Genomic DNA, 24219 nt, shown 5'->3' with positions numbered 1-24219 from the left:
ATATGATGTTTGCCTCCTGGAAAAAAATTATTTCCTCCCTGTATGCATTTTAATCATGTGAATCATTTGCGTGTGCTATTTTTATACTCATATCTACATACTACTTCAAATATAGAGTGTTACATACATAAGTACCAGTGTTTGGATTGATTGATTGATTGTATATTTTTAACTTCCCTCTTGAGAATGTTTCACATACATGTATATGGAGACGTCACCATTGCCGGTGAAGGGCTGCAAAATTTAGGCCTATGCGCGACGCTTTCGGCCTTTGAGCAGGGAGGGATCTTTATCGTGCCACACCTGCTGTGACACGGGACCTCGTTTTTTTTTTTCGGTCTCATCCGAAAGATCACCCCATTTAGTCACCTCTTTCCACAAGCAAGGGGAAATGAGGACCAATTCTAACCCGGATCGCCACTGGAATCCAGTATTTGAAAATATATTACCAGGGTATGTTACACATGTACCTGTATCAGTATTTAAAACTATCGATCTGCCAGCTTTCACTTTGAATAAGAAATATCAGGAAATTATAGCATTTACTTAATGTTTACATGAGATGATTTTGTGAATTGAAATATTTTACTCTGTAATTAGAGCATATAACTTAAAAAGTAAAAGGTTTTTATTGAAATGCACAATTTTGACTTCCGCCATATTCAAGTACACACACTTAATGTAATATCTAAATATTTATTATACAGCTAGTGCATCATGATGTGAACTAGGATCATTTTTCAATACGGTATTGAAGTGGCACAATACACGCTGGAACCTTGAAGGAACCGCTATGTGATATTCTATAAACTCTCTGGAGTTATATCTTTGACAAGGTAAAGTTATTAGTATCTTCGAAACTGGATATCTTATTGAGTATATCAACAGCAAATGATATCATTTAAATAGTCTATGGAAGTTGATAAGACATACATCATGCTCCTCGGTGTTATTATTGGTTTGGATATTTAATAGGTCGTTGAACTTCAACCATTGCCAGTCACGTGATAAGATCATGTTGAAAATTGAATTGAACAAATTCTACTGACAACATCCATTGGATCACACACGAGTACTAGTATTCTAACAGTTGAACAGAACGTAATAAAGATGTACATTATTATAATTCAAGTTTGATAAATATTTTTTTTTATTGTAAAGAAGTATTGGATAACGATCTGTAAGCCTATAAATACCTCCATCTATGTATACATGTTTCACAATTGTTCATACAATGTACACCTGTATGTAATTCATGAATATACTATCAGTCAATTCGCCACGGTAAATCTGAAGTTAACTTCATATTCAAAACAATAAATAATTTTCTTTTTTTTTAAATAAAGAAGAGGCCCATGGGCCACATTAATCACCTGAGCAGATGTATTTTTTCTCCACCAAAACATCGAAGTCCAGATGTATGACCCAGCCCAGACCCCGGGTGTCATGATGTGAAGCTTTGGAATTTGCATTACATGAGGAGGTTTGCATATTGATATGACGCACTATACCCCCTTGTGGTTCTTGAAAGCATAAGGGTGTTACTATGTAAAAACTGTGATCCTCCCCTGACCACATAAAATCACGGTGTGAACAAACTAGCCTGATTCCCGAGGCCTTCCGAATTTCAAAAAACGGAAAGCCTTGAGAACCAGGCTATGGACAAACATACACGACATGAGCATATGGAGATTTTAAAAGAATGTCCCTTAATACTGGTATCAGATCTAGTGTTTCACACCAATTGTAAATGCTGCTTAATGATGTCCCATTGATTTGTGAAAAATCATCGACATTTTTTGATATTGGGAATTTTTCAAAATTGAATTCCTCCATGCTTGAAAAATTACATAGATTTGATATATAACTATTGATTTTTGTAATTATAGCTTTGTTTTGCGACCTTTTTTTTTTTTTTTTTTTTTTTTTTAACATAATGCTTCATGCAACTTGCAAGCACTTCATATTAAAAATCGAAATTGTACAAAGTTCTAAAAACGCTTGAATAAATGACAAAACATCCTGTTAATGTCCAATATTTTCCTTATCAAAATGCTATTTTTCATAAAGTTGAAATAAAGCTTTAATCGCTTAATCTCCTTGAGAAATTTTGGGGAATTTTTGACAATATTTCTGACGTAGAAAGTACCTGAATAAGGTAGTAATCTTTATGCATGAAAAACACTACTATCTGTAAAACTTTTAGCCTCTCAGAAAATTATGAACCCGCTTTAAACCCAGAAGTCATGGTGCAAACAAACTTGGCTCTCTATTAGATGATGATTCCTGCATATTAATTTTGAAAGTTGTACTGTTTTGGCTCTTGAGAAGTTTCTCAAAGAGTTTCTCTAAATTCCTATGTAGAACGTCAAACGTCTATAGTTCCCATCCCGTGGGGATCCGGGTTAGAATAGATCCTCAGTACCCCCTTGCTTGTCGTAAGAGGCGACTAAGTGGGGCGGTCCTTCGGATGAGACCGTCAAAACCGAGGTCCCGTGTCACAGAAGGTGTGGCACGATAAAGATCCCTCCCTGCTCAATGGCCATAAGCGCCGAGCATAGCCCTAAATTTTGCAGCCCTTCACCGGCAGTGGTGACGTCTCCATATGAGTGAAATATTCTCGAGAGGGACGTTAAACAATATTTAATCAATCATACTAAATCGTTCCCGGTACTGGGATCGGGTGTCATGATGTGAAGAAACCCCATTGTACTCTACAGGAAGATTATTTCATACTAATATATTTACATTCGTTGAACCTTTTTTTCTCTCTCATTGATTTCAATTTCTTTCAATGAATACATGTTTGTTGCAAACTAGTTCGGTCTGGTTTTTTAGTACCACCTGTCGGGCATAATCATCACCAAATATGGAGCGTCATCAAGGTTAACGGTTGTATTGGCTGTTCCGTTTGAAGTAACGAATGGGTCAACGATATAGTATTTTAGTATTTAAATCTAGTTAACCTTTTAAAAATACATAAAAATATCAATAATAAAATGCCTTTCTTTGTTGTTTAATCGGATGATGGTAGCAAACGCGTGGTATGAACTAGTTTATTCCAGTTTTTTAGTACCAAATTTTCTGCAATGTTTGCTACCTTCATCACCCAATAAAACACAACAAAGACATTTTATTGTTTAAATAACAAATTCAGACCTTGGGTTCTTGAGAAGAAAAATTTAAGAAATCCTTATTAGATACATTACCTTATTAGATACATTACTATGTAAGACCCTTACCGTGCCTCATACCAGACCCCAGGTAACAAGGTGTGAACAACTCTGAGTCTACACCCGAGAATGTCTGCATGTTCGTATGACGTATAGTGCCCTTGTGGTGCCCACAAAGATGATTTCAAAGAATCCTTTCATACATTACTACATAAAACTTTAAACCTTTATTGTGGCCCCGCATCTTCATTGTATATCGAATTTAGGCTTTCTGACATTTGTTCTTAGGAATATGACTTTAAATCTAAACCTACGAGTATTTTCACGTTTTCTTATTTATCCCCCCTCCCCTAAAGGATACATGACCCTTCGTTTGAATAAACTTGACTCCTATTAACGCAAGGATGTTTTGTGGCAAGTTTGGTCGAAATTGGCAATGTGGTTCTTGAGAATAGGTCAAGAATATAAAAAGTTAACAGACGGTATATAGACTATGGACAAGGAACAAACTTCAGTCAGAAAATGTCACGTGTGTTCAGAGATTTAGGTTGGCTGATTAATTGAAATCGACTAAAGTTTAAAAGATTTCTTTAGTTAAGGACATTACGTACTGTGTTCATGATATGTTTGTTATTCTCATGGTTATTGGTACTTTGGTGATTTTGGTAAATGTAAAAATAACGATGATTTTTCTCTCTCAAAACCTCGTTTGCACTGTAGAGAAGATAGTAAGTAGAATACATATATCTATCATAATTACATGCGTGAATAAATGTGTATATGTACAAGTATAATTTTACCACAAGGGCTAACTCTCTCAATATAATGATATTGATAAATTTACACATTTTTATAATTTCTTTCTTGCTTGATACATTAAAAGTTGTTGAAATTTTCATTACATTTGGATTCAAAAAGATAATATCTATATGAAAATCAACTAGCGCTTAGTTCAGTACCATTACCTTTAATCAAATAAATAACGAAATTTGTCTCCAACATCATTTCTTCCACATAACATACATTTTCTATCTTATCTCTGATATTTCAAACCATCTTCCTGCTTTACTGGCAGTCTGGCATTTCCAGTTCTTGTAATGATAATAATAATAATAACAATATAATAACAATAAAATCCTAACATTTAGCAGGCAATTCTAACAAGCATTTCTCAAAACGTAAATAATTATTGAAAATTCTAACATTTAAACCGTTTAGATCAACTATTCATATTGCTTTACCAAGCTTGTCTAATTTGGTCATATAGTACATGTAATTAAACATTTTGTGCTTTAACCATATTGGATTAACTTCTTTTGTAGCCAAATATTACCCAAACAACATCCATTCAAGCACAAGCTCTCGACATTTTAAATATCTTTTATTGAAAATTATCTTCCTATAAACAAACTATTGTTTATAGAAAGACAATTTTTTTTATTAAAGATATTTAAAACGTCGAGTGCTTGTTCATTCAGTATATATACGTCTTACGTATTTGCGTCAAGGATCTCTTTAAAAAATTCTGGAAGTGTTGAAGAGACCTTTGTGCAATGAACAAATAACAGTTTATTCCAGAAAAAATTTCATACGCATGAGTACTTTGACATCTAACTCTCTATACATCATGCAATACGGGGTAGTTGACTTTTAAAAGATGTAATACATGTTTACAACACTTGAAAAGCACTGGCCAACACTGAATAGCTAAACCAGCACGCTTCACATTCATATGATAATAAAACTGGTTCCACAATTCTATATCAGACAACCAGCAAGTGACGATGTTTCCTGTATCCACCAGCTTTGCCTGTTTTATTTTACATTTACGTGTATTTTATATCATACATTTGTATACTTAATTAAATAAGTTTTATATAATGTCACACCCAAGTACTTAGATTTGTCAACAAATCTCCAAAATTGTACTATCCAACTGATATGCAATGTGAAAATTTACAATTTCTGTACTTAATATTAGTTTTTTGTTTTACTATTATTCACTTTTATTACGGTGCCATATTTAACACTATTTAAAAAAACAACCCAAAACAACCATCACTTCGATGCAGTTGAGTGGGGGTAGCTTGACTTGCATTGTCAGTAACACTTCGAGAGTTCTTAACTTTCGCTTTCTAAGGGACGTTGCAGCATGGTACAACAGACAGTTGCGTCACATATGACCATAGTAAACTACGTCTTTTTTTTTAAAATTACATATCTATTATACAACGCCCTAGTCAACAATGTTCTTATCATCTTCTATAATAAAATGTACATACGCTCTCTCCGTTTTTTCTTTGTTCATTTCTAAATATATTTACATATTGTGTACTTTTCTAATAATTTGATTTCCTTATTGTTCATGTAATCTCCCATGGAAGAAAATAAAGAATGAATAAATCAATATTTTATTTTCATATTTGCTTTGGTTGTAATGAATTGCTAAAGTGTTAACATTGATGTTTTATACCCAATAATCATAATCATATCGTTATAACCGTAGTGTCATCAGCATAAAAAGGTAATGATAACTAACACTGATCAATCTAATAGCTCTTAAAAGGAAAATAAACGAGAGAGTTGGGCAAACACGGACCAAGGGATGTATACTATAGGTGAGGTTGGGTGCCTAGGGGGAGTAAGCATCCCCTGCCGACTGGTCGCACCCGCTATGAGCCCTATATCTTCATCATCTTGCAAACGGAGTTATCCACAGTAAAAATCAGTGTGCCAAGAACAGTCTAACTTAAAGAAATAAAATCGGTATGAAACACGTCAGACAACATTTGACCCAATGATAGGTTATATTGGTGAACTGCTCATACAAAGCTCTTGTGTATCAAATCAGTTGAGAGATATAAACACCATATGCAGGTAATAATGGAAGATGGCTACATAAATATGGAAAGTTGACGATGGAGAAGCTGAAATCATCCCGTTTGTCATAAAGTTAGTTTAGTTTACCGTTGTTAGTTGTTTGTTTGTCGTTTGCATCTATGTTCAATAAAATATCTAATTACGAAGCAGATGTGGAAGACATATTTGTGGAAGAGATATGATTTATTTCGAGTTCCCTGGGATATATCGAATCGACAGATGAATATCAAGATGATTATTGTTAATAGGTAAAATGTCTGTAAATATCGAGTTGAAGGCTACAGTAAGAGATTTTTCATCTTATGTATGGCTCACGGCGGGTGTCACCAGTCGACAGGGGATGCTTACTCCTCCTAGGCACCTGATCCCACCTCTGGTATGTCCAGGGGTCAGTGTTTGCCCAACTATCTATTTTGTATTGTTTATAGGAGTTATGAGATTGATCACTGTTCGTTATCTTCACCCTTCATGTAGAAGCTTTTGAATAAATTTGCTTCACAAGAATATAAAAAGGTCAGCTACATGTAACAAAGGAGCACAATTAGTGCCCATGGGAATTTCAGCAGACTGTTAGAAAAGCTAATTACCAAAGATTACAAAGCTCTTGTCAATGAGGAACTCCAGCATCTTTTTAATATCAACTTCAGAGTACTTGCACGTATCATATAATGGCAAATTAATTGATTAGCAATATCTTTTGATGACCGATTAGTGTTGAATCCGTATGTATGCATTTTATTTTGTATTAACATATTCATATGATCACATCACAGGTACATTGTACGTGTATAATAACTATATGGTCAGTAATGTTAATATCTTTCAGGAGGAAATAAATGCCCATGGACATGTAGATTTTGTACGTGTTTTTCTGTTTACTACAGAATGCTGTATCATTCCTGGTTCCGTTACTCGTTCAGAAAAAAAACAAATACACCCAAAAAGAAAAGAAAAGAAAAAAAGAATACAAACTCTATTCTTAGTTGTACACACCTTGTTAATTTCTTAGTTGCATCTTGTTCTTTTCTTAGTCGTATACATCTTGTTAATTTCTTAGTTGCATCTTGTTCTTTTCTTAGTCGTATACATCTTGTTAATAACTCAGTTGTATGCACCTTGTAAATTTCTTAGTTATATGCACCTTGTGAATGTTAGATAAATTTTAGATGTATAATTCATCGAATGGACAATAAATTGACATGACGTATAACGATAGGTATAAATATTCAATAAGTGTAATGTAATAATTCTTGCTTCACTAGTAATGCAGCGTAATAAATCAACAATTAAATAATGATACCCTAATTCATAACAGGAAAACATTCCAGAGTGCTTAGAATAACACCTGAAACTGAATCTTTCATTTCATGCGTAATTTCACGGTGAGTTAATTTGTATAATGGGTAATTAATTATTAAAGATCCTTTATAGCGTAATATGAAATATTTTAGAGAATACTTCTAATAATGTTGCAGATTCAAGAACTTCACACTGAATGGTTTGTTCTCTAGTTACACAAAATTACATTTTTAAAAACTCCGATCAATGTCTTATTAGATACTCGTGTTTTCATAGTGTTTAAATACTGTTCACTGAATAAGCTTGGTAAGGGGTATTTTTAATCGTTACAGGACCACAATAGCAAGGAATGCGTCAAATATTTTCTTACCTGTTCAAGAGTTCACCTGGGGCGCATGAACCAATCAAAAAGCCAGGTTTTGCACCACGTGACTCCACTGAGAATATGGACTTGTCATATCAGTGAAAAGGTGTACGTACATAGCAGTGTTGAACACATCGATCGATTGGGAGATCTATAATTTCTTGGGAAGACTATAAATTGTGTCAGGAACATTGTTGTCGTTATGGAGTAATGGATCACTTTACACCAGAGTCTTGTATCATAATGCAAGAAACGAGTATCGAAAAATAAGACTTTGACAACACGGAAATAAACTTCACAAGGTGAGACCTTCAGTTTATACAGGCTCCGGACGTTTTAATTTTTAATACGAGTATGCAGGTGTAAAGGCAGGAGAGAGAGACTAACGCCACATGTCAGTTGCAAGTTTGTTTTAAGCTCAGAATGTGAATGGTTTGCTACAAGTAAGTATAACAGTGTTTCGCGTTAGTAAGTAATAATTCGATCTGTAATCAGTATGTAGATCATTCAATCATCTAACTCAGAGCTGTCACGGCACTACCGATGCCCCCGGGTCAAATTAGCCCGCTAGAGACGCGTGAAGTCTACATGTATTCAATTTATTCGGTACTATTGGAGTTCGCCCCCATCGCGTCTGTCAAATGTATGTTAAAGCTTGGTTATTCAGGTCACTGGTTTTATCCCCATTCTTACATCTGATTATTCAGTGATCGCTGGGCTGGTTTCTTTATACGGATTATTTTAAGTATGTAAATCAGTGACTGGAAGCTTTTATGGATTGTATGTAAATACATGCATGACAAGGTGAAAAACTGCGCCCTCAATCACAAAAATTTGGTGTTATATATTTTACCGATGACATTCTGTTCCTGATTTTCCTAACTCAAGGAATTACAAAACGATATTCTATTCTATGATATGACTATTAATGTAAGAGAGACACTTATATTTTGTCTGGTGACAGAGTACATTGGTAGACAGCATTGTCGCTAGCCATAATAGATTATTACATGTACATTATAATCTGTACACATTACAGAAATGTGAAACAAAGCATAACGAGACTGGTTGTGTGTTGTTACTGATAAACCCCATGTTGCTGGGTTTTTTTTTTTAATCCTAAGGGCGATTTATGTGCAGTATATGTTGACAAAACATAGTCAAAATGTGACATTTGTTGTAATAACGAAATATTCCAAGGGCTTGCTGCAGGTGCGAGAAAACGTCAAAGGTCAAAGTTCGTTGTCTCATATAGATCTGTGTGCATCAGATTGCCCCACTGATAGAATACTTTTGTATAGTACTTGCAATGCTTACAGCAACAGTGCTTAACTTGGGGCAAGGTACACGTTGTCATAAATTCAAAGCACTCTTGAAGAGTCTGTTTTACTACATGTACTTTCTGTAGTGAACTGTCACCATTCCAGTATCTCGGCAATCTGTCGAGCGTATTTTGTCGTTTATCAAGGATTTGAAATATAATAGTACATGTTATATTAATTCACAGACTCCCTAATATTACATATTCCTATCGCGGCATGCTGCAATTCTTTAATCCGATATTGTTAGCTAAAGGCCATGGTATTGAGAGTATGTTCCATGTAACGAGAGAGAGAGAGAGAGAGAGAGAGAGAGAGAGAGAGCGTCAGAATGACATGCAGCTGTCGACTTGATGTATGTAGAGTTCTCTCACACACTACTAATGTACCAGTGTAATGATGTACATGACAGCACAGATTGTTATGTGCAGTGTACGATGCGTACAGGATACATTGTATACCGAGTTTGCAACAATTACTTGGCGGATTAATTAAGATAAGCTTTATTTCAAGTCAACAAGGAAACATATTTTAAACCGACATATACATATGTACACATGTAGGATAATGAGTTTATTACAGGCACACCAGTAACAGTTACTTGGAAGGTCGACATTATGAATGCATTTAACAACATTCGATTCCAAATGTTGCAAAAATGAAATTTAGAATATCATTCTGAAGTAAAAAAAAAAATTTAATTCCTGCTCACATAAACGACAGCTTCCCAAAAGCATATTGAAAACACGTATGCTAATTTATGCATAACTTGGTTGCTTGGAATGATTTGTATTGAAATCCAAATGGCATTAAGTGTCTTCTATATAAGCGAAATATACACGTTTCCTTGTAATTAGAATACGATTTCAGTGCATGGTTTAGTAAGTACTGGTATATACTCAACATAAAAATTACCCCTTTCAACAACATAGAAATTACCCCCGCAACAACATAAAAAATACCCCACCCCACCCTTAACAACACCCCCCCCCCCCAGATTTCCAGTAAGTTTTGTAAGATTTCTGTTTGGTAATGATTTTTTAATGTCTAAACCTATGCAAGTAGTATCTGGGGGATTTGCCTTTAAACTGCCATATGGTATTATACTTTAACAATTGAACAAGGGTCGGCGAAATATAAATAGCCAAAGGTGGCTTCTATGTAATAAAGATTACAAGTTTAATATCTTCATAAAATATCTTTAGATAGGTTAAGCAATACAAACTCTTAACAGTGATCCCCTGATCGGAAAAATTGCATCATAAAACCTGGATCAACAAGTTCTAAACATCTTCAAGCAAATCCAACGGGCTATTTAGAATCCTACCATATCTGAGCTTATAGACAAAAATGTTTGGTAACCATGTCCATAATTGTTACTTTCCGAATAACTTACTTAAAAAAGCTCAAAAAGAATGAACAACTTCATCAGCTGAACCAGTACACACAGAAAAAAAACCCCAACAACAAACAAAAAACAAAGAAACAATTTCTGTCGTTTCAAGTGACAACTGACAGTTTGTTATTGTTTAGTTTGTTTGTTATTGTTTTGTTTATTTGTTATTGTTGTGTTTTGTTTGCTATTGTTGTGTGTTGTTTATTTGTTATTGTTGTGTTTTGTTATTGTTGTGATTAGTTTGCTATTGCTGTGTTTAATTTGTTTGTTATTGTTGTGTTTTGTTTATTTGTTATTGTTGTGTTTAGTTTGTTTTTATGTGCGTTGTTTTATGTCCCAGTCGAGATTTTGTTCAGTTTTTGGGAGACACCTGTAGGTGAGGTGTTTCAGAGTAAGACTGTATACGACTTTAATATTAATTTAAACAGATTTTATTATGAATAACATAATAAGGATTAGGCAGCAGGCAATGCCTATATAAGCTTTAATGATATGGGAACTTGTAGTTGCATTGCATTATGATAAAACTTTAATATAACGTAGTATTGAATGAATTTCACTATCAACAACAAACACAGGTGCTCCCTTGTCTGATAGATTTAGATAAAGGAGTTATATGTAAATATAAATTATAACATTGACCTACATACTGGAAGTCATAATTGGCATAATTTCCGAATTCCATGTCATAACTATACGGAAACTATCATGAAATTCGGAAGTTATGCCAATTATGACTTGTAGTATGTAGGTGAGTGTTACAATTTTCATACTCACAGGGGGCACTGTGTGGTATGGTCATGTATGCGCGCGCACACAGACAAACACACACAGACAAACACACACATAGATAAACACACATACACAACCACACACACACTGAGACTGACACACACGTAGACACACACATCTCATAATAGTTATGAATTACATTCTAGTAAGACTTATGTGAATAGAATACAGAAGCAAATTACTCTATGTGTACGCCAGACAACATATTCTCGTAAATCATACAATTCCTCCTATATCAGTTTTAATTGCAGTTTTCATTGTCACTCTCTCTCATTTGCATACTAATTAAAACAGTATATGAAGAAACATCTACACGTCGGACTTGGTCTTTTTCTTTCTTTTGGCACTTCCTGTAGTAATTTTGTCGCCAGTCCAATCTTTGAGCAGTCAAATTTAGAACATTTCAGATTTTATTTTCCACTAAATATGCTTCAACTAAATAAAAACATAAAGCAAATGGTTACATCAAAACACGAGGGTGTTATATAGCGTGGGATAAAATATTGTTTCAATATAGCTATATTGCATGCAGATCAGTTTTGATTTCATTCGAAATTAATACGAAATTCTTTGTGGTTTTGCAGGTAGAATGAACCTATTTCAACTTTAAATTGTTGTGAACCAAAATGAGTTTGTTCAGTTGGAAAAAGAACCTGTCAATTAGTGACAAAGAACCTAATTATAAAGTTCGTTACCTTGGAAACGTTCAGACGACATTGATGCGGGGAGATGGTTGTGTGGATAAACCAGCTCACGTTATTTGGAATAATCATCTTCGCCATACAAATCCCGGGTTAGAAATGAAACTTACGATTTCAAGTTCTGGATTACGGGCGCACACAAAGGAACAAGGAATGACGGAATACAGAGCACATAGGATATCCTATTGCATAGCACATCCTAAGTATCCCAGGCTGTTTGTCTGGGTCTACCGACATGAAGCCAAGAGAATGAAACTAGAACTTCGATGTCATGCTGTGCTTTGTAAAACGGAAGCCAAAGCCAAAGCAATGGCCGTGCAGTTACATGAAAAACTGAAATTCGCGCTCAAAGAATTCATGCGAGAAAAGACGAGAAAACAGAATTCCCGCTTAGTATTACAACGAACAAAATCGGTACCCCAGTCTGGGGAGGTGTTGCCTAAGAGGACTCAGATTCTTAGCACTGGCAAGAACTTCAAACCCCCGATTTCAAAATCAAATACGGCTCCGCGACTGGGTGCAATAAGTGAAGATCTGGAGCAGGACGAAGTCCTGGAGGAGGAGTGCGAAAGTGACGTGGAAGACAGTGACGATAGCAAATCGGAACCGGATACCGTAAACGCCTTAACTCTGGCCAAGGAATCGGGTGCCCGGAGTCCGAGAGAATCGGACTATAACGGAATCGAAATGTTAGTTCCTCGTGTCATTGACCTAGAGATCGGTAATGATTTAGAGGAATTGAAAAATGACAATGATGTGCAGTATTGTTTGATAAATGGCGATTCTGACGATGAGAGTTCGGAATCAGGATTTCACGAGCAGGATCAGGATTCTAAAGACGGACTCAATGTTAATGACGACACTAGTCTTGGAGAAGAAGAAGTGTGCGACTACCCTTCCGGTTTGATGAACCATGTCTCCGAGGCAACGGAAGTGACTTCTCTATGATGTTATCGCCAGTGCTTAAAAATTGCAGGTAAATGTGATGGTTTTTTGTCGTTGTTTCTATTTGTTTATAAACATTTTTGTGCGTAAAAAAAAATCAAACAAATATATCATGTAGCAGTACATGCACTTAGTACTGCTCACTAATCAAGGGCCTGGCGATTTGCACTGGTCACAAAACTAAAAATACAGAATTTAGTGGCTTGGCTTGTCGTTGTCAGATATGCAAAAATTTGACAAACCATATGACAAAGAGTCGCCTAGGGCTAAACAAGTCGGACTATTTATATCTTTTACCAGCTATTTCGGTGAGGTTGCATTCTTTGTCAGCTAGCTGTGAAAGACGGGAGAGGGAACTAGGTTTGTACTTCCAGTTGTCAATATTTTGATAGATATTCATTGAAATATCTTAAGAACGGCACACTCTAGCATCAAAAGAAAAAAAAAATCTCGAAAATTATTATAGACTGATTTAGTAGTTCAGGAGTTAAATAATCGCTGTAAAGTTCTTTGTTATGTAATGTATTACATAACACATTATCAACCAACATCACATGTAACATCATGTGTTACGTACGCTATTAACAAAATTAAACATTGCATTGACACTAAATTAATCAGGTAAGGATTTGATTGACCTACATAAATTGGTACACGTGTAGGTAATTCATTATGTAAATGGAAAACAAGACTGTATGTATTTAGAACGAAGTTAATCTTTACGACGCATTTAGTCATGAGATTAAGAAAGGCCACAAGTCTGCATGGATTTAGATTGACCTGCTATTTTTGGCAAAGGAGTTGAAAGGGTGTTTTCAGGACGTTGGTTTGCCTATTACCGAGCTAATGCAGATTTTTATCATATTGCATTGCAGTGGTTGTATGCAGGTGTGTGTTTATCAAACCTTTCAAATTTCAAATTTCAGTTTTGTTGCAGAGTTGTGATAACAGTCTTGAGACGTGTGCACTACTTTCAAACGCAAAATTATGATCGAACAAACTCAAAGTTACTGATAAAAAGCATGGACAGAAACTTAGGCATTTTTGGTTTGGCTTCCTGGTTTCGTGGAAATAATTTGGCTTTCTCTGCTTCATGATATCTTTGAAATGATTTTGCTTATTCCCAACATAAGGACAAATACTACACCAGAGAAATTTGATGTGATGATGAAAAATTGAGTATATGTTCAACATTTTGATTTTGAAAATTTTCACGTTTACTTTATTTAGTCAAAAAATGATGTTTTAGTAGAAAAGTGATCAATATAAAAATTAAAACCCCTGCTGGGCTCGAACCCGCGGTCTATACTCCTGTGAGTGGATAAGCTACTCAGCATGGCAATTAGATCTGAAAGGGAAAAATATTGTTGATATCTTTATTTACAATCATGGTTTAAAAGGAAGTCAGCCAGTATGACGATGTGGTATATCTCCTTAATTGTTGTCAAATAATCCACAAAGCCTAAAACACTGTACCAGGCACAGTTTAAAAGCGGAGATCAGCTGTCAAGCCTTGTTACATCACAATATGCTCGTCACTAATATAGAAATTTAAACGTGCTCATCGTCAGACACATGCGCCATGAAATATAGTGCCAGGACGAGGCAACCATTGATACGTCTTAGAGGGGTGGGGGGTCATTTGTGACATGTAACTTTGAATTGCACGTTGTCCTGTCTTTAAAACTGGTCCACAAAATTGCGAGAGAAAAAACCCCAAACATAATGACGTTATTATCTCCTTTTATGAAAATACTATGTGTTTTAATTTAGCAATCTTCATTAAATGAAAACAGGGTATCCACACAATTAAATCCAGAGAATAAGAATAAGATGGATTGTCCTGCACAACGTAATGTACTATGCTAATTAGGGTCATCTGTCAGAAAGGCACTTGGAAATTCAGGAAGAACAATCGTTGGGATTCTGTTAATTTTTAATTGATTAATTAGAATGTCCTACAATTAAACGGTTATCAAACTTTATAGTGTTTCACGGTAATTTTATATCTAAGGCAGCCTGGCGTGTAGACCTGACCGTCTAACCTACTGTAGCGCATTCGTCTTCAATTTAAATAAATATTTCCACGATTCCGCCGACTTTGACGAACAAAGTGACCCCCTAGGCCATGAACCTTGAACTGCTGACCTCATTTAAAATTGCATATGGAAGAAATCATAGAAAGTACAAAAATATTTGAGCTAGTATGAGCCCCGAATATAGAGGTATGCAAAAGTAAAGTTGGCAGTATACATAATGATTATCCTAGGCATACATACTTAAAATCCTTCACGTAGCTAGTGTCCTGTTCTGTATTTTATGTTTAGTTGGTGCCCGAGTAAGATTAATGACCAATCATAGCATTTTATTGTAGGGGAAAAGAGGTCACCTTTCATTTTAATCCATCTCCTTTGCGATCTATACATATAAACGAGACGAGAACTGAGACGAGAACTGGGAGAGGTGTAATCAGAATGACGGAGAGAGTATACAAGATCGTGAAAGTCTCAGATGTAACAATATTGTATTGCCAATATGTAATCCAAAACACCACCCGATTTATAGCTTCTCGTATTACTATCAGTTATGTAAACGTGGCACGACATTAAAAATTACATAATTTCTCGTGATTAAATGGACGATGGGTAATGAAATTACAAACAAAAGGAATGATCTGTATTCATTTTCAGAGCTCATGCGATTGATAGCTTTCAGGAAGGACACGTGATACAGTGCAAAATGTAAAGTTACTTAGAGTCCCGAAGCTGTAAATCTTAATGCTTGTATCAGTGGAGGGCATTGTCATATAACAAATAAATTCCCCATGTATTGTAAGTAGTCGCCATGTGTATGTAATTGGGGGTTTTCACCCTGGCTGTCGGCACGTTTTCGCGGACTTGAAGTTGGCAATCTAATTTGGCACTTTGTTCCTGATTGCTAATGTCTGTTGTTGATTTATCGTTGTTGAAATCGATAACTAATGAATCTCAATAGCAGGTTAAAATAAACATACAGCTTTCTAAGCGGTTTAATGAACTTCCCGGTCCGGAGCATGCTCGATTCGTGTACAGAGAGTTTTTAGATCGTATATAAAAGGAATCACGATAACAATAGCTGCTTCTCTTTAGTGTACGAGTCTAAATCTTACTGCATATTAAATAAAGGTATTACACCTCTCTCTCTCTCTCTCTCTCTCTCTCTCTCTCTCTCTCTCTCTCTCTCTCTCTCATACGAAACGAGACCTGTTTGTGAGACACTGTTCACTGCAACCACGCCCAGCCGCGGCAAATTTGACCTTGACCCATGACCAAAACCAATAACTAGCACTTGAAGTATGGTCATAATATACACAAAACCTCCACATATCTAGTTCATTGTGACCTTGATTTAGGGAAAGGGTTAAACTAGGTGGTGTTTCTGCCCATTCCCATTCACATATTTGTGAATAGAAAAGCTTTCGTTTTGCTATACAAACAGCTCCGACAATGATCAAACATTATACTAAACATCAAGACCCGATTTATAAGAAAGTACTTCTGACCATGATTTAAGTTGCGGAAGGACAGAGAGGTAAAATGGCAGACAAAAAGAAAACAGTACTGTTCAAGCTGTCTGTTGTTGTTTGTTTGTTTTACGTCCCGTCGAGAATTTTTCACTCATATTGAGACGTCACCAGCTGTAGGTGAAGTACCACGAATTTAGACCCATGCTTAGAGCACAGGGTCGTTGCAGTGTCAGATAACGGTTCTTCATCGTGTCAACGCCTGCCGCGACACAGTACCTCCGTTTTGAGGGTCATATCCAAAAGACCCGTAATGCCGAGCGTTTGACAAAGAAGTAATCACTACCTATGTCTGATGCGAGCATGGCAGGAAGCAGGACTCGAACTCACGACCTCCGGGTTATGAAGCGAACGCTCAACCACTGAGCTGCTGTTACTAGTCCTGTCTAAGCTGCTTCCTTTATAATTCGTATAACTATATTTCACCTTTAATTTTAATTTCCAATGGTAAAATTCCACATATTCTTAACACAAAATAAAGTAATTGGTTTAACCCAGCTTTTTATGATACCAAAGTGAAGATGAACGTAAATTTTGTTGCCATTTTTACAAATTGAAAAGCTATATGGCAAAGGCTTAGTCATAGCTTAGAAAAACTGGGAAATTTCTGTAGAGTACACGTGCGTTCATTCATGTTCACAGCCCGTTCGTACATTTACGACCGTATTGTCACAGGACAAGCTAGAGGACATCTTAAGGCTTGTCTTTTAAACGTTTACGTGTAATTACAGGTATTTGTGGGCAGGAACAAGTGTTGATTTTCATTAAAGATGGATTTGTGCAAAGTCAGCCTTACATGATAATTTTGTGAATGAATAATTACATTGGAATTTAGCAGACTGTGTGGTTAGAAAGGGCAGAACAACTCGAAAATCTATGGTTATTTGGTCTCGGTACCTGTGTTATACAGTAGCCACGTGCCGGTCTTTCTTTCTAGAAATCGAGAATATTATAATATGCGAAGTCGCAGTTACGCTAAGTCACAGTTACGTTTTCACAGTTACGCTAAGTCACAATTACGTTATCACAGTTACACTATTACAGTTACGCTAAGTCATAGTTACGCTATCACAGTTACGCTAAGTCACAGTTACGCTAAGTCACAATTACGTTATCACAGTTACGCTAAGTCACAGTTGCTGTCTGAAGTATTGAGCACATTAAAAGTAATATTTGTGATTCCGGCATGCGTAAACTGTACCAGAATTCCAAAGGTCACACTTGAACGCTTTTGCAATAACTTAGTATATCATATGTGGCAACTTTGTCTTCAAACATGCTGTGCTTTAATATATATATATATATATATATATATATATATATATGATAAGCAGTTTATTATTTTCTATTCTCAAACGTGTTTTGTAATAAGAGTTTTTGGAAATGGAGAAAAAATACATTTGTCTACCTTTTCCACCTGGAAAAATGACAGCAGTCGATGTCTGGAGGGCTAAGTGATACAGCACATTTTCTATCTTTCTGTGTCATGGCTGTTATTAATATCAGATAACACATAAAATCGTCTTTCGTTTGACCTCTGTACTCGGTATGACCTCTTCTTTCTTTGCATACACCTTTTCAGACTCCATTTCATATTAGAAATAACTTCCCTTAGAATGAGGTACCTTTTAGAGGTGTTTACAACTTGATGTCGTGAGTTGTTTTTTCTTTAGTCTTTGTTTGAATAAAACTTCTCTACTGTGAAATAGACTCTGGCAAATTCCTACGGTCTCTCACTTCTTTACCTAACACTGCAGACCATTCATTTGGTTCTTCTAGCTGTTTCTTGAATTGTATTGGAAATTACTTTAAATTTTGTATCGCTTGGGATAAAAGGACGAGGAAATAATTTATGTATAAGTGTACAGAAATTTGTAGGATTGTGATTTGTTAAAAAAAAAAATCTTTACAAAATGTATCGCTTCAGTACAGACTGAAATATTTCATTTTAGCAGTACATTAACATTTTAAACTCTAGCTTTGGGTCACTGCGAAATTTAGAGCGATGATGTGAAATTATTTTTATATTATATGGCAATTTGAAAAAAAAAATGTCTTTTTGTAATGAGGTAATGATTCTTTTATTAGAAATATATCTATATTTATTTCACTGCTTGACATGGAATTACCGTTTACAATAATAGTAGTTGGTTTAGTTAATCAAACTATCATTGCCTCTTGGTATAATCGATTTAATAACCGTGTATTTTCCAAATACACAATTGCCAAATTTTACCGTTAACATATCGATATATCGTAAACGCAATCTTATCTAGTACTTTCAGATTAATGAGATGGACATGCGAGAGATGCCGGGTTTAGTAGGGGTGGGGGGCTGAAATTGATGGTCCACAGTACCATTAAAAAATACAGTTCAGGAAACTTGAAACGAATCCTGACGGTCAACTTCTGGAAATCCGGATATCCAATAGAACCGGGAATATTCGGATTTTGCCAATATAACACTAGGTTGGATTTAAAGAACGCATGGGAAGAATAAAATTAGTTTGATAACAGCCAGGATTTAGGTAATCTACACATGTTTACCTATATTTAAAACAAAAAAAGAAAGGCATTTTATTGAATATAAATATAATTTATGCATTTCTAAAAAAACAACAACAACAACAACAAAAAACCAAACAAACAAACAAACAAAAAACAACAAATAAATTAGATTTAAGTACTAAAATATCATATGGTTAATCCATTCCTTACGTTACACAGAACAGCCAATGTACCCTTTGACCTGGATGACGCTCCATATTTGGTAATGGTTATGCAGACAGGTGGTACTAAAATCCGGATCGAACTAGTTTGCAATAAGCATTTATTTTCATTGTATATTTCAAAAGAAATGTAAGAGGGAGGATTCAGTGAATGTACAGTTTTAACATTGTTAGTAATTGAAACCGAATGTTAATTTCGAACAAAGTTTTAACTTTTGAAATAAGCTAATTACTGCGTATGGATACACTTGACCTAAAGTTCATGATCGAAATGCAATTGAAATGATTAAAATGTAAATATAAGAAATGTGTTTCAGTCTTTGGAAGTACCGTTATATATAAGATGAGATTTACATTGAACAGCACCAGTTACACGCGCCATTCAATCTACCGATGTGAACAGACTACAAATACTGTACATACCATCGCATATACAATACTTTCAAAAACCGAAAAACATTTTTTCAAATATGTCTTATCTCGCAGCCAGAGGGTTAGGTTAAGTTATTAATAAAACCCATTTAAAAACATTTTTGAATGCAGAAAACGACATGCGAGTTATTTGAGACCTGTCATTTTCGTGTGACACACAGAGAAGAGTGCTGTCTACCTGTCGGTATTAATGAAGATTAATGAAGCAGAGTTGGCTTTAGCAACATATGACATAATATTCCTGGGGTAGGCCTGGTTCATATGATACTCAACTAATGAGAAAGTCTCACAAATCGATATTCTTGGAAAAGATGTTGGAAATTGTGTTTTAGCTATAGCAGAGGTACTACTATGGAAAATAAGAAGCGTGGTTTATTTGCTTTGATAGAAATTAAATCATTAATCTGATCTTTGATTTCTAGGATATTTCTTGGTCAATTAAAAAGGAAAAATTACGTCATATATTTTCATGACTTTAGTACGTATTCTGCAATTGTTGAGATCGAGGACTTTTACACTATGGCTATTGGTCTTGTTATTTTTCCATTTACAATTATCCAGAATTTTGCATATTTTCTGTACGAGTATACATCCGTATGCACGCTTAATTCAAAAACACAACATCGACTTAATCATTGTTAATACTTCTGAGGTATGACAGTTATCGTATTGAGTCCTTATCGCCTAATTTGTAGCAATTATTCTATACACCCCCGTTGCCCATCATCTCAGATTAATCATCAGCGCTGACGAGGTAGCTGTCTGTCTACACTAATGTACCTAGTTACGCCCTTATAAGGCGATTTAGTGTCTCATTTGGAATGGAAATAATTCCGAAAAAGCTTCAGATTTGTCACTTTGTGTTGAATTCTTAGTGCAAATTCAATGACAGCATTGTGTAAAATGCGTGCACGTAGCGATAAGATAAATAACGAAATAAAAGTATTACATGGAGCAGAGACATGTATAACATGAAATAAATGTCTCTGCATGGAGAGAGAAAAAAACAACCAGTGCTTTATAATTTCCTTTCAATGGTCATACAATTCCTTGTAGATCATAATCACGTGTACTTTAGTTTTATATTTATTGTTATTTTTCAATTTTTGACACAACAAATGTATTTTTCGTCATCAACGGAGAAAGAAGTTTTTCCGAGTTCTGTTTTCCCATTTACTTCGCACTCAACACTGATCTGATCTGATCCAGACTGTCATAGTTTGCTTTTACATGTAAAACCTCTCGTAAGCAAGACGCGTGGGAATAATTTTTTCCTCATATTTACCTTTAAACTTTGTATAATATCCCTAACACATACTGTAAACAATCCAAAAATGTTATGAATTGTAAACGTTCCAAAAACCGCTCAAAGAGCAAATATTGACACAGTACTCGAGGTTTTTAATAGATCAGCATACACTCTTGGATTTTGCTGCCAGTGGTATCTTGGAGAAGTTCCATGTCAGAAATCTGATAGTTTTAATGGCAGGCAAAATCTATCTTTTATAGTGGCAATTATAATAGATCCCGTAAGTGTCAATTTCGGGAGTCAAGTTTAGAAATAACACATACACAGACCTTTGCTGCCATTAGAGAAATCTTTTTAAAATTGGTATGATACCGTCAATAGTGTCAATTGAAATACTGGCCTTACTGGGGGGGGGGGGGGGGGGGGGGGTATTTGATTAAAGAAACTAAAGGTACTTTAACGGTATAGAAAAGGGAAGTTGGATTGAATTAGACGAGACGGGGGTTAAATAGAGAAACAAACGGAAGGTAGCCGGGCTTAGTTCCGGTGAAAGTTATTCGTTCAGGTCAACTTCTGTATATGTGCTAGGTCTGACATATGTGTTTGTGTGCGCGTAATTAATAAGATAGGGCGAAGGCAGGTGGACCCCTTCCTTGTTCACCTCTCCCTTAAACCCTAACATGACACAATGCATACCAATGACAACCATGCTTTTCAAAGAGACCGTATTACTACCTCATATGCGTACGCACAAACAGGAAGTGGGTTAAGTATGTAGTTACAAGTATCCAAATTCAATGTATGCATTTTCTTTTTACAGTTTGTGATAATACGAAGATGATGGACGATGATAAATCGCACCAGATGTCAAGGAGAGACTCTCACTCCGACTTCCTGAACACAAGTTCTACCAAGGATCTGAAATCACCACTTGTTACGTTTTGTATGCATTATATGTTGAGGTTTTTTTGTTATTATATTTTTTTCATATTGTTAGCCCAACCATTGCTGTGTACTTGTAAATGTAATCAAAGTCTTTCATACTGCATATACAGGTAGAAATGGAGACATCACGGTATCATAATGTAAAAGTCAACAGGACGCACCACTGTAGATAATGAACGTTTATATATTTTTTCATTACGGAGTAACATTGCAGATATTGAAAATTTTCTTTGCTACTTGTGGAATATCGTGAGAGATATGATAAAAGAAATAATATACTCGCGTAGTATCTCAGAACTAAAACAACATACCCGATACATTACTTATATTGTACTATAAATCACTAATATGTAACACTAGCTAAGATATTATTTTTGATACACGCCACTAAGTTTTATACTGTATAGATCTACTTGGGTTTTAGTTGTTGTTGTTATAACATGTACCATGGAGCAATTATATTTTTGCAAATATTGCTTATTTTTTGGAGAGAAAAAATCACGTATGAGGACAAAAAATATAAGAATCGGACTAATAGCTCAGACAATCATTTCTATTTCATTAGCTACACGTAAGGTGTATTTACCACGTGCGTGTAAAGATATAAACTAAATTGTGCATGTATAGATATAAACTAAATTGTGCTCATAAGCCGTAGAGGAAGATACACCGTACAAAATCTGTCTATTCAAAATGGGGATAAGGAAACTATAGCAATGGTTGAATTACGAGGCAATATTGAAGGTTAACCGAGTGATTGTGTTACTGTCTAAACCCTTTTGATCTCCTTCACGTAAAGGCATGTCTCATCATCCGGTGCAGTTCAAAATTTGAATCACAGGAGTTAAAGGGGGTATTTAGGCCATCCTGGGCTCCTTTGGCTGACAGACATCTCTCTAGGTTTCTTTTACTGGCAGACGACATCTATCGGTGTTTATGTTCCTGCCTAGACTATAAACCGTCTGACCCTGACTTTTATCTGGCCTCTGTGCCAGGACAGAAACGCGCGATCTCTTGTCGTTCGCGGAGCGGATGAATACAAATATTTACCAAACTATACAGAGATTTTGTAATTACTGATGAAAATAACCTATGTACACAGTCTTGTTGATAATGGAAAGTATCGTTAAGATTTCAACTTGTTAACAAGAATTTACATGATAAACGGTTATAAACATTGAGAGTGTCACTTCCTCTTTCGCTCAAAACAGTTGATTTGCGTACATATTGATATTATGTTCTACCAGTAACATGTTTTTTAAACAGTTGTGTACATATATTTATGAGTATTTTTTTCCAAAGTTTATCAGTAGCAATTTACACTATCCCTTTTTTAACTGAAGGACCAGAGTGATTGCATGATGATGATAATGTTACGAAAGTAAAATTCATTGAGATGTCTATACTAGTATTTTTAATTATCTAAATTAATTAATCAAGATTATATCACTTTGGTTTTAAGAATAAAACGCCTGATGAAAGAAAGTCTTACTTTTTTATTGCAAAAAAAAAAAAAAAGACTGAATATGAAATGGTAGAAAAACGTCGTCTAGAAGCACACCAGGTTTATTTCGTTGTTGATGCTGCAGGTACCTATATCGATCACTCGTACCGGAAGTTATAAGAAAACACGCCCACAGAATTTTATTTAAAAGGTGTACAACGAAAGAGGACTTTCTGTAATTTAAACGAAATCTGAAAAGTTGGCCACTACATATTCCACTGGGTCTAGAAAGAAACCGTGCAGAGCTCTAAATGCAAAACGTTTTATCACATGAAAAGTGAAGATAACGAACAATGATCAGTCTCCCACAAGGAATACAAAATAAAAAGTAGGGCAAACACGGACACCTGGATATACCAGAGGTGGGATCAGGTGCATAGGAGGAGTAAGCATCCCTTGTCGCCCGGTCAAATTGCCTACTGAATTACTTGTGGTTTCATGCAATGTACCATTAATAAAAATCAGTCAGGAATGTGACTTAATTAAACTGACATATATATTTAAGTTAGTGGACCCACGAATACGTAAATGGAAAAATTTCTACAGGGGTCAATTTGTCACGACATTGACGGGGCGGACCCATACAATATTTTGAGGGCCTTCCATAAAAGGGGTTGCAGTCCTCAAAGTGGGATTATGAAGGTCAAGTGGTATGCGAGGTGACTACATGCAACTAAAATGGAAAACGTAATAATTTGATTAACTGGCAAAGTGATTCCTTAAATTTGAAAAGAAAATGAGAATATATGATTGATTAATTGTATCTTGCTCGAGAATTTTTCACTCATATGGAGACATCACCAAGACCGGTGAAGGGCTTCAAATTTAGGCCTTTGCTCGGCGCTTACGGCCATTGAGCAGTGAGGGTTCTTTAGCGTGCCACACCTACTGTGACACGGGTCATCTGTTTTTAAGGTAATCTCCGAGGA

At 35.4% G+C, this 24219-nt stretch overlaps 1 protein-coding gene across 3 annotated transcripts; it reads left to right on the top strand.

The window, feature by feature from the left end:
* Window positions 1–316: 316 nt before the first annotated feature.
* On the top strand, window positions 317–23271 carry LOC125658759 (protein FAM43A-like). Of its 3 annotated transcripts, none has more exons than XM_048890155.2 (5): window positions 317–453; window positions 708–836; window positions 7685–8018; window positions 11808–12900; window positions 21662–23271. In XM_048890155.2, the coding sequence occupies exon 4, from the start codon at window positions 11850–11852 to the stop codon at window positions 12870–12872; it is 1023 nt and encodes a 340-aa protein (XP_048746112.2). In that variant the 5' UTR covers window positions 317–453; window positions 708–836; window positions 7685–8018; window positions 11808–11849; the 3' UTR covers window positions 12873–12900; window positions 21662–23271. The 3 variants fall into 3 exon arrangements, with proteins under 3 accessions (XP_048746112.2, XP_048746113.2, XP_056005268.1); XM_048890156.2 differs by having other exon boundaries at window positions 7685–8159; XM_056149293.1 differs by lacking the exons at window positions 317–453; window positions 708–836 and adding an exon at window positions 7493–7551.
* Window positions 23272–24219: the final 948 nt, after the last annotated feature.

Source organism: Ostrea edulis, chromosome 9 (genome assembly GCF_947568905.1).
Source record: "Ostrea edulis chromosome 9, xbOstEdul1.1, whole genome shotgun sequence".
Taxonomy (NCBI): domain Eukaryota; kingdom Metazoa; phylum Mollusca; class Bivalvia; order Ostreida; family Ostreidae; genus Ostrea; species Ostrea edulis.
Note: the sequence above shows the minus strand (reverse complement) of the source record. Positions and strands in the feature narration are given on the sequence as shown.